This window comes from Achroia grisella, unplaced genomic scaffold (assembly GCF_030625045.1).
Source record: "Achroia grisella isolate CSIRO2021 unplaced genomic scaffold, CSIRO_AGI_Agris_v1 utg1241, whole genome shotgun sequence".
NCBI lineage: Eukaryota > Metazoa > Arthropoda > Insecta > Lepidoptera > Pyralidae > Achroia > Achroia grisella.
In genome coordinates, this window is record NW_026712604.1 from 816,517 (window position 1) to 829,109 (window position 12,593).

General features: G+C 31.7%; 3 protein-coding genes across 3 annotated transcripts; 2 read left to right on the forward strand and 1 right to left on the reverse strand.

The window, feature by feature from the left end:
- Positions 1 to 1,512: 1,512 nt before the first annotated feature.
- LOC131854615 (transmembrane emp24 domain-containing protein 5) lies at positions 1,513 to 5,447 on the reverse strand. Its single transcript, XM_059205739.1, has 4 exons — positions 5,199 to 5,447; positions 4,782 to 5,045; positions 2,709 to 2,827; positions 1,513 to 1,991 (listed from the first exon to the last, which is right to left on the reverse strand). Exons 1-4 carry the CDS (start codon positions 5,409 to 5,411, stop codon positions 1,883 to 1,885), a joined length of 705 nt encoding a protein of 234 aa, XP_059061722.1. The 5' UTR covers positions 5,412 to 5,447; the 3' UTR covers positions 1,513 to 1,882.
- A 431-nt stretch (positions 5,448 to 5,878) lies between these two features.
- Positions 5,879 to 9,106, forward strand: LOC131854656 (tRNA pseudouridine synthase-like 1; the record flags this gene model as incomplete). Its single annotated transcript, XM_059205789.1, has 5 exons — positions 5,879 to 6,027; positions 7,219 to 7,428; positions 7,796 to 7,891; positions 8,279 to 8,519; positions 8,873 to 9,106. Coding segments are annotated over 5 exons (930 nt in total), but the record flags the coding sequence as incomplete, so codon positions are not given.
- Positions 9,107 to 9,108: 2 nt separating this feature from the next.
- Positions 9,109 to 9,690, forward strand: LOC131854617 (dual specificity protein phosphatase 19). The gene has a single exon (XM_059205743.1). The coding sequence runs from the start codon at positions 9,109 to 9,111 to the stop codon at positions 9,688 to 9,690; it is 582 nt and encodes a 193-aa protein (XP_059061726.1).
- Positions 9,691 to 12,593: the final 2,903 nt, after the last annotated feature.

A 12,593-nucleotide genomic window follows, 5' to 3' on the forward strand; every position in this document is an offset into this window, starting at 1 on the left:
TAGCCATACAAATTTAATATTCTTAAACGGCTTGCGGAAGTTTGGAAGAAGAGGGTTATAATAATAACATATTATTAGCTGTTTATTTGTGAAAAGGTAATAACAAACGAACATCCTGCTTATTATTTTCGGTTATTAACAATATTAGGGTTATAATAGAAGTTTTAAATATAACTAGAATGACGAAAAAAAAAACAGTCATAAACATTACATAAGTACTCTATATTTCAGTACATCTTGATCATAGTACAAATTAAATTACTATCTAATTTCAACACAGGTAAAAAATTGTCATAGAAAAAATTAGCAACATTAAATCGAATTGTGTATATAAATAAAAAAATATGCTTATGAATATAGGAAAAAATAATTCGAAACGCTTGAAGATCAGACGATTTGCTTATTATTTAATTATTCAGATCATTGAAATGTCAATCTCAGAGTTCAGACAGTATGATCTCAACAATTTGTAGGTACTAAACAGAATCTGAGTAGTTTGGCGATGGAAATCAGAAAGCAGTATAGTATAATGATACAACTGGTACCACATAGGAAGCAGCTTAAAAAAATAAAAGCAATCTTTTTAAATGCACGCCATCAGGTTTCGGACAAAGCCAAAGTATAGTAGTAAACAGTGATGCAAACACTAGAAACTTCATCAACCTCAAAAATATGTAACCATTGAGAAATCGACTTTATAGCTAAAACTTTAAAGTCGAAATCCACAACATTTTATTTCCGTAATGCGAAATAGTTTATTATTAAGAATGTCTTGCATAATTCTGCCATTGAAACGAGAGAATACTAAAAATGCAAAATGCAGCCCAAGAGTGAGCGATCGTAAAGGTTGGTAATATACTTACGATTGAAAATAGGACATCACACGCGACATAAGAGCTCATTTTTATCTCTTTAACACCAATAGATATATATTTGGAATGGTGTCGAATCAATGGTTACGTGATAGTTCAATCGTCTGTGGCCACATAATATACCAATAATGGAATGCAGAAATTATTAAATTTCTAGTTGATAGAAACAAGTTATAAATAACAATGTCTATATACAACTGTATATAGAAAGACGACTCAAGAACTAACAAATATAACAAAACAAATTAAAACAAATATTATAAAGCATTTTTCAGTGATTTTTTAACGAAACTGGAATGACAGATAAGCTTACAGTCCACCTGATAAGTAGAAATCATAGCCTATATACATGAAATTAAAATAATCTTTATTAAAACAAACTTTCTTTTTTTTTCTAGCACTCATTCGGAATGAAGACTCGTCGTTAGAAGAATGAGTATAAACTATGGACACAAGGCAGTCACCTATGGTAGTCACGCGTTGCCATTTAGGAGGACTAAGATGTCATGCCTTCCGAACCCGCTTTCCTTTGTACTTTTTCTTAATTTTTAAATTCACTACCCTTAGCGGTTTAGCGACTGAAATAGGTGAGACAGATGTACATATACAAAAGATGTTTCATACTAAGTCTGCTTTAATAATATTTTATATTTGTTTGAATTCTGACAGAATGTCTCGCTGTGGATGCGCCTAAATAGAAACCAATATCACATAACAAAGATTACTTGAAGCAAAAATATTTATACAACTTATAAACATAAAAACATCGTCTACTTAAACATAACACTGACAAATTGATTTTTATTGTGTACCTTATAAAATGTCTTTTCATTATTCCGTATCCCTTAATATTATGCTTCAATCACAAGCTCATACATGAGTCATTAATAAAGAGATCGCAAGATTCAATTAGAGAAAGTAAGTAGAGAACAAAATGGAATTTATAAATTCAGTCACTTGATTGGCGAGATAACAATTCATAGATGATCTTGTTAAAGATGCAGTTCAAATCATATTCTGGTCTTGGAAGAATTCTCCTTCACGTCAAATAGTTTTCTTACAAAATACACTTGCAGTGTTGCTGTCGCCGCTATGGCCGTTATTTGTACCAACGACCATCTGAAAATAAAACAATTGAAATTTATAAGAATAGAAAAATAAACAGATTTTTTATTGAATCTAATTCTATTCCTAATAGAATAGAAAATTCTTTATTCAAATAAACTTAAATTTAAGCACTTGAATAGTTAGACATATTTTTTTATTCTACCAATCTTTTAGAAAGCTGTCTCGGCACAAGACAAAAGAGAAAGAAACTTGCGTGTTTCTCTTTTAAATAATAGATGCAACTTTTTTTTATTATTAATATTTGTGTGAATACAAAATACTAATCAGCACTATTTCATTAGAGTAAAAATATTAAATATACAACCAACTGGTTAAGTAACTAAATCAGTTGTAGTGATTAGAGCAGACAGGTCCCTACAAGCTGCATTCGTATAGGAGTAATAAAAGCAAGTTCAGATTGTAATTACTAAACCGATTTTGTTACAACAAGACATACAAAGTACATTAACAAGCCAGATAACTAGAGGTAACTTTTTTTGTCCATTTCCAGCTTTACCTTTCTTTATGAAAGGCTTTCTTATGGACCTTTAAAACCTTTCTTTATGGTACACAGACACATTCGTAGGTTACAAGACTAACTGTGTAAATATTAGAAACATACATGCAGTCTGTCACTTTCTAACAAGACAGAATATTGTTCTGTGTTACAATAACAATTTCCAACAAGATACTATGATGACATAGACTAATAAAAAAAACCTTTATTACCTAAGTACATAAGTATTATTATCTTGTAGCAAATTATAATCTCTAGACTCCCGTGCTCTGGAGTGATACTGGTACTGCAAGATGTCATTTATATTCCTCTCTACAAATTGTATAGCACTCTGAAATGGAAACAAATTATTATTAAGTCTTATTGTATCAAACAAATCAAAGACAGAATTGGAGTCGTGTCGTATCAAGGCTTAAAGAGTATAATGGAAGATCGTAGAAAGTGGCAAGAGCTCCACCGACAACAGCGTCGCTCTTAAGTTTATGAATGAATGAATTGTATCAGAATAATAATGGGGGAACAAAAATTAGTCTTTTTACTAAATAAATCTCTCTTCCACACAACCTTTGGGTACACAAGAAAAAACAGAACATTTTTTACTGTTCTATTCCAGTATGAAAATAAAAAATAATTATTATATTAACAGAATCTTTACATAGTAAAAACAAAGTCAGTGCCATATCTGTCCACTTATGTCTTTTAAATTAGGGAACCAGTTGTAATTGTTTTCAGCAATATATAGAATGATTCAAGAGAAAGGTATATTATACAATATAATCTATATGTATAACACATGCGAGATATATAGAAAAATCCAAGAAATTAAAAGATTTCTAATGCATCTGTGGGAATGGCTTCCCTGGACTTGTTGCTAGTATATACATATAAATAAAATTGGTGTGTCTCTATGTAATATTGAAATAACCGTTTTTTAAATATGGTACATACACCAAAATAACATTTTTTACAATTTTTGTCTGTCTGTCTGTCTGTTTTTTCCAGCTAATCTCTGAAATGGCTGGACCGATTTTGACGTAGCTTTTTTTGGCAGGTAGCTGATGTAATAAGGTGCAACTTAGGCAAACTTTTATTTTAGAAAAATAAAATTAATATCCATGTGAAGAAGTCACGGAAACAGCTAGTAATATAATAAAAATATACAGATAAATAATTTCATATCAATCTGCCTATAATTTCAAATTGACAGCACTAAATGTTTATGATAGTATATACATTACAAACCAAGTGGTTGAGTGGTTATACCACTTTCTTGGTTCTTGGGTTATTCTTGGTTTATAACCAAGAATTTAATTTATAACAAAATTGTGTCTATTGTGTTGTCCTGCTAATCTGAAACAGCTGGACCGCTCCTAATGGACATTCACTTGCAGATAGCTAATGTTATAAAGACTTAGAGAGTATGTTAATTTCAGAAATTTTAATTAATTTAAAAACAGAAGAATAATGTACTTTTGGCCATAATATAATATTACAGTAATATCATACTATATGTATATACTATAATAAATAACACACATTAATAAAAGTAATATCCAAGGCCGAGTATTTAAGGAGTGTTATTGTTCAATAGTGCAAATTAAGGTTATTGTTATAAAGTATTGAGACTGCAGACTATTTGTTTTAATTTACTCCTGTATTGTTCTTTTTTGTGTAAGTTCACTGGGTTATATCTATACAAATAAAATTACTAATGACGTATTATGTCTGTTTCTAGATATTTCAATATTACCATAGTTACCCACTGTCTTATGTAGAGCTTTATTTAATATTAGATAAACAGTGAACACTATTCAGCCTGAAGAATCTGAAGATATAATCTATTAGCTTATACATTCTGTTTATTTATGTAATTATATATTTGTAATAATCTGTGTGGGTGACTGCCTCACAGATTTCTGCCTTCCAGCACGGAAACTTCCTTTCCCTGTACGGAAATTTATTTCAAATTATACATACACATTATACCTTTGATTTGAATTACAGGTTCTGGCAGCCAATTACTATCATGTAAACGAGATGCTGAAAGCCATACTCAAATTTACAATAAACAAGACCTTGATCTACTGGTACATCCTACCCTGCCAGTATATTGAGGCAATTTCATCAAGAAATAAGTATCTAAGACTAGCAGGAGCCATCTGGAGGTTGTCCTAACCTAGGGACCAGTGATCCCATTGCTAGCAGTGAATTTTACATTGCTAGCAATCTGATAATTGGGCCCTTCATTTAAACAACCTTTTTCATTGCAGGAATATGAAACTTACAGTGAAATTCTTTATATTCATATCCAGCTCTTCCACTTCTTTCGCATATTTCTCCCACATGTCATATCTTATCACCGATAGGTACAGGTTGACCAGCTTCCCGGCGAATCTCGAAAACTGGTTGTCGATACACACGGCATAGTAGCCGCCCGTTGACGACTGGTCTGCGTACTCCGCGCTCTGCCTCCACTCGTACGGGTGCACTATGTGACCATTAGGATGGCGTACGGCAAACCCACACATACCATCGCCACCTTTCAAAACCTGTACAACACAATAGAAAGTTGCAAAACTATGATTCACTTTTGCTAGTTTTTTTTTATTATTTATCTAACATACAGGACTACGTATCCATAGATCAATATTGCAATCGATATTGATTAAATAACTTTATCAAGATACAGTTTTAATATTAACCTGATAACTGGCGTAGAATGTAGCACCCGGTTGGACATACTGGAAATAACAATCTTCTTTACCAGCGTCTATGTGAACTTTATAATCCATAGTGACCGCCGGTAAGTTTTCATACCATGGCGCCGCCGTTGTTGATAAAACATCACCAACAAGTGATAAAACTGTAAATATTAAAGTTAATATCGTAAACATATGCCACGTCCGTTGAGCCATTTTTCAACTGATGGACTGCTGAACGAATGGCATTGAACGGGCAATGGAATGGATTTTGACATGACGTTTGACTAATCACAGCTGTCTCGATGTTAGGCGACCTATGTCAACTGTCAGACTAGAACTGTCATTTAAAATAATACAGATACTGTATACATCAGACATGGCGTACACAATTCCCTTTGCCTTTCTCATAAAAAACACAAATACATAATGATAGTATATGATTGACATCGAAAGTTCGGAACTCTGTGCTACATAACCTAAAAATCTTTATCCGGTTTGTTTTTAAACAAATTTATTGGAATAACCAAGCAGTTTTATTTGTTACTTTATAATACGATGAAAGCCAGATACCTAACTTTTTTTTCATATATAGGAACAGGTTTCAGGTTTGTTAACTACTAGAACTGTGAAGCTCTGTAATGTAACCTATAAATAGGTTAAATACCTAGGGTAGGTATTAAATTTTGAAATACAAATACAGGTCTTCTGAGAAGATATGGTTGAAAGAAGGACGAAATTATCCCGACCCACAGAGTATACAAGGCCTTATGGAATTAGCGCTGCTGAAACTCAAGTCCTTGAACTATCCTAATTTCACTTTGTCTAGTCGGTGAGGAAACTATAAACTAAATGTACTAGATTTAGATGTCCATGTAAACATATTATTGTCTACTATGTGTACAACACTCTTAAAGCTATAGAATATGTAGCAAATTCCTTCAATCATATTCTATACAAATCCATAATATGCAGGAAGATCTTAATATTTTTATCTTCTTACATTTATAAAAAAACATACAGTTATATTTAAAACTATTAATATGCGTAGGTGTAGCAGGTAATGAACAGGTACATCTTAATACTACTCATGATTCAGAATGCAATACTTTAACTCACACAATAATAACTCACATACACACAGGAATTCATATATTCTGCCTGATCTTCTATTCATGTATTTTGAATAGTTACTGTCAGTTTCATATATATATATATATATTCAGTGATAGAATGGTCAATATGTTAGCAGAAGTAACATGTATGTCCTTATATTTTAAAGGTATCATCTTTCTTCTAGTTTTAATTTGAATGGCTTGCACCAAAGAGGTCTGGGATTTTGCCAACATCGTGTATAGGGAGACAGAGGGGTGTGGTTTACAGTATCCTTGACTGTGTTCGTAAAAGATAAGACTGTTTCATTTTGCTGAGAATGCTAAAAATAAGGACAACACAACATATGGGATTGAATATTATTATATTTATACCCCTTGAGATACCATAAAACACTTTTTCCTTCATTCACTACTACTCATGTTCCAGCTAATTCTCTCCTAGCTCTGTACATTACCTCACACCCTTACTACTACAACATTTGCTATCTTTCACACCATCATTCTCTCTCATTCACATCATATTCCATCATATGCACCTTTCAATACTTCATATTTTCGTCTATACAAATGAATATGCATTAACACCATGTTCCATATGCATCTTTCAATACTTGATATTGTAATATATTATAGGTAGATATTTCATTCTTTATGTTGTAGGTAAATTTATATAATGTTGTACTGTTGGTCTATATCTTTTGTCTGCTATTAGATGTATTACTGAGAAGACATATTTCATTTATCTACCTATACCTAGCTATACATTATAGTATTCAAATATTTTCATCTCTCCTACACTTCAAATGAATAAAAATGAATGAATAATGAAAAAATATATACTATACTATACTATACTATATAATCTACTAATCATTAATAATCCATCCTGTAACAACTCTTTATTATAGCACAGATGGAGGAGTCCATGCACTAAACTGTAGTGCTCACTTTGATCTAGAGAGATATGGTGCAAATATATATGAACCTAATAATATTACATACCAACTGAATAAGTTTTTCTATAAGAATAACTTCGCCATTTATGTCAAGAATTGTTTGAGAGTATCGGATGACTTCAATTCTCGACGAAAAGCAACATCTAGGACATATTTGTATAGGTACTTAATACTTAATTCTATATAACACATTAACAAGCCAGAACTACAAACTAAGAATAAGACTTTTATATCTTTGTCATAGATGACAGTAGTAGTAGCATCTTTTTTTTTATACTATGTAGGTTGCAAAAAAGTATATGGCCCATCAGTAAATGGTTAGCATATGCCTGTAACACCAGGGGTGTCATGTGTACATTTATGACCCTTGAGAAACTATCAGAGTCCATTACTTATGAATTTGCTATAGTATAAGATCATATTACAAGACTTCCTTTACTGAAACCTACACTACTGTATGTATTATTTTATGGAGATTGATACACTATCTATCTCCATAAAATAAGTATATCTTACTATTATTATTCAGGTTGGCAGTTCTAAAAAAGGACATTACTTTACCTGAAAATGTTAGCATTGCCTCATATATACCAGTCGAAGAATGGAGAAGATGTTACTTCTTGAGGTAAGCAGTTTTCATATAGTCAGAGATTTTTTTATGGATGATATGGGAAAGATCCATCCGTCTGTGCTAACAGTTTACACTGGCGGGCACCTGTAGAGGATGATAAAATGAGTATGAAGTCAGGTCAATTAGCCCATGTTGGCTAATGGCAATTTACCAGGATGGTTTTCCGGGATATACCGCATGGATATAAACCTGCTAGCAATGGAGTTATTAGTCCACATTACTAAAAATCCCCCCCCCCCTTCCAAGAGATTGAGTTAGAGATTGGCTTGCTTCTCTCTCCATCTCCCTGACATTACGTTTTTACCTATACATGGAAATTTGGTAATGTTGAATGCTATGTTACAGTTTTTAAATTAGTATTTATTACACACATGTACACAGGATACCAGAATTCGATATAGAAAAATTTAAAGAGGGTGCCAAATATTTCCCTGGTTACCATGACTTCACAACTTTCAAGAGGTTTAACAAAATGGAACAGCACAAGCAGAACCGTCGCACACTGTACTCAGTGGATGTGAAACCCGGTCGACCAACAGTCACAAATTACACACACTCCCAAGAGAGTGTATTTGATTATTGGGATATTGAAATAAAGGGCAGATCGTTTGTTCATAATCAGGTACATTATTATTATTAAATATAACTAAATTCAATTGCTATCGCATATTATGATGAGTCCCATATCCTATGACAATTCAGTTGACTTGTATTTTATTGGAATATCATGGTTTGTACATCATTGAACATCACCATTCAAATATAACTAGGGTAAAGTGATTACTTGCAAGTATTATTATGTATGAAACATTTAATTAACTTCCAATACTTTTAATTGTATATACTATCAATTTAATTTAATGTAATATTAAACATAAATAAAAAAGATATTCTGGACTACATTCATAATTAGCTATATTGGCTATCCTATATGAATAAATTATTTTTTATTTTATATACATTTTATTTTAACAGATAAGGCGAATGATAGGCACACTCATCAGCGTCGCCATAGGAAAGTTACCAGTTGAAGAGATAAAAATTATGCTGCAAATACCATCGAAACATTCATGGTACCCATTCATACAAAACTGTCCACCCGACGGCCTCTACTTATGCAATGTAGAATATAACCCTGATGATTTGATATACAGATCCACAGAGACATCAAAACATTTAGAAGAAACTGAAGATAGTGACAGTGAGTGAAAATGAGTTTTCTCAGTGAACTGTTAAAGCAAAAAGACAAACTGAAAGAAACTGACACAATAGTGACTAAAGTAAATGGGCAAAGATATGTACAGAGGGGTAGTGATGAGAAAAATACTGAAAACCTTACATCGTGTTATGGTTTCGTTGTTGACACAAAACCTGATAATGTTCCTGTGTTAGTCATAGACAATTTATATATAGGATCACAAGATTGCACTACTGATTTTGTTATAGATGCCAATAATATTAAACATGTACTTAGTTTAGGTATAAATGTATCTGTAAATGTGAACCACAAATATATAGACTGTTTAGATTTGCCTGAAACAGACATAAAAAAAGTACTAAGACAAGGTATACCATTCATAAAACAAGCGATTGATAACAAAGATAATATACTAATACACTGCAACGCAGGTGTGTCTCGTACTTCAATGATGGCTATAGGATACTTGATGCATTGCCAAAATATGGAGTTTGAGGATGCATACAAATTAGTGAAAGAGAAACGACCTGTCATACAACCTAATGCCGGTTTTAAGAGGCAATTGATGGCTCTAAAGCCAGGTCAGGTTATTTAGGGGAGACCATAATGCATAAAATGCCTAAATATATGCATTAGCTATTACAAAAAAAAACTACCATAGATCATCACTTTCTGTAAATTTGGTTCAGTCGGTCGATTGTTTTATGGAATTCGATTGGCACATTTAGTTCCTATGCCCCGCCTACTTTGAAAAAGCACCAATCGAAATTGGGGCGTGTTCCGGTAGGACATTCTCTGAACCGAATAATAATATGACCGCAATATAGACGGCTATATTTCAACGTTTTTAACAAGAAAGCTTTGGTATTTAATGAAAAACATTATTTATCAACAATATTATTTATTAAACAATAAATAAAGCAATTTTAAGTACCGGAAGCCAAAAGTGTGCATAATAAACATGAAGTGATTTATATGTCACAATAATATATGGAAGCACAAATCATCAATTAATCAGATATAATATTATTACGTAGCACCAATTTTTTAAGTTCTGTGAAGCTATAGCTAATCTTAAACTTAATCAACATGTATAACATTTTATAAAAATCTGTCTGTACAATGGCATATTAATATTATAAATTTGTTTATTTCTAATTTGGTAATAATATCAGTAAGTACTTAACTCATTAACAAAATTTCATGATTATTATTAGCTATAATGTACTTCTGGCTGTTACCAAATTAGAAACTAATTTTCTTGACAACTATAGGCAAATAGTATGTATAGTAATGTTTTTATTGCAAAATCAATAATAAAAAAGTACCTATCTAGTATGTATCAATGACTCTTATTTTCTACAAGATGCTACCGTTTATGCAAATAAAGATTTAAATACTACGGACCAATTAACAAAAACACTAAAATCGCCGAACCAATCCATAGTGATTTTAGTGTTCTAACTTCATGTCGAAACGCAGTATCTGTATCAAACCTAATATTTCACATCTTATGTGCAAAGTATAAAAACATAATAAGTTCGTTACAAAACATGTTTCTTGAGTGAAAGCAGGGTTATATACCCAATAATTTCATTCTAGAATAATAAATTGCTGTAAATACAGCCTGCAACTTATACAGAAAAAAAATAAAAATTTTTAATCGTTATTAATATCAGCCTAGATTTAATAACGATTTTCGATTTCGAAAAATAATCTAAAATATAAATTGCAGTATCAACTAATAATAAAAATGTTATGTTTTCTATCATATTTCCATAACTAATAATTGCCAACTTCAAATATATACTACATTTTGAACAATACATAAAGGACGGATGAAACTCACTCATTTGATTACACGACTGTATACACTTAAATCACTATTTTCTTCTATATACAACTAATAAAAGAACGCTAGCACCTAGTCAAGATACACTATACCTATTATAATGCGTAAACGGCCTGCACACGACAATAAAATTAGGGGCAATATGGTGGTGGTAAAATTGGTTCAGAGAGCTAACTCTGTGAAATCAGTCCCGATTTCTCTACACACAGAGCAGTCAAAGGCGTTCCCTACCTTTTCTTCGATATTGCCCCTGATTTTTGTGTCGTGTATACGTTGTTTTACATGTTACATTTGTAGTTATTATTATGTACAAAACTGAGTCTCTTATAAGTTCTATAAAGATAATTAAATATAGAAATAACATAAATTCATGAACACTAGATATTTGGTGAGGACAGAATAAAGACGTGTAGACACTAGACCATATGGCAAGTATATGAAAATTATGCAATTATAAAAGTTTCGTCACAATAATGGAGGGGCCGACTAAATAGTAAATGATGAAAGTGGCATAGTGATGATGAAAAGATGATGCTGATAATGGTCTAGTATGCACATATACAATAGCAGGCGGGTACATCTCATCACAAAAAGTGGGTGATAATCATCACCTTGGTTCGGAGAACCCCACTCGAATGTTCTTTGGGTTACCATATAAAATATATAAAAATGACAATATGTAGCGGTCGCTAATTAAGTGCTTAGTATAGGATAGGATTGAGTTCGATTGTCATACAAACATTTTATACTCCATACTCCATTTTGAAACATACATTAATGGCAAATAATTATAATTACAATGTAATTTTATTCATGATGCGTCATATAATTACACCGTTTGTAATAATATGCTAATGGCAAGTTCAAGCATTTATGTGTTACATCTTGGAACAGAGAATATATATTTTAGTAATATATATAAAGACAGACACAAGTACGTACCTAAATACGTACGTACGTATATATTAATCCTATCCATATCTATTGTTGCGTTCGCCACTCTGTTCACAGTTGGCAATATTTCGAAATCTAAAATTTTACGACTTTAATTATTATATAGGCTTGGATTCAAAGTAAAATTCATAGCTTATATAAAACAACAATGGAAACGGAGCATAGAAGAAATTATAGCATTGATTTGAGAACTAGATTTTAAAGGCAAAAAACGATCTTATTTCATACCAGAAGTTGAAGAACTTCTGGTATAAAATATATCTGCATGTTATATATAAATATATAGATAGGTCTTTACATAGGTACTAATACAGCTCACTGATCTCTATTGTATCTACAAAACATACTACGAACTTCTTCGTTCGTGCGCAACAGATGTTTTTAAAGACTAATTTACACAAAACGGAATATTGCCAGTTATTAAAAGATATTTTTTTATTAAAAAAAAACATTAGCGACACGAATTTCCGTCATTATCCTAGTGTATACATCTAATACTATGTATAAGGGAATGAAGATAATTTGGTAGCACTCTATATATCAAAAATTCATTACGCACCACATTGGATAAGTTAATTTTCTACTTGTAACAAATATGTTACCATATATTTTGAGACCAAATATTTTAGAAACATTCTGTGTACAGCAGTGAAGTATAAATCAAACAACGAACGACTTATCGGGGCTCCCTA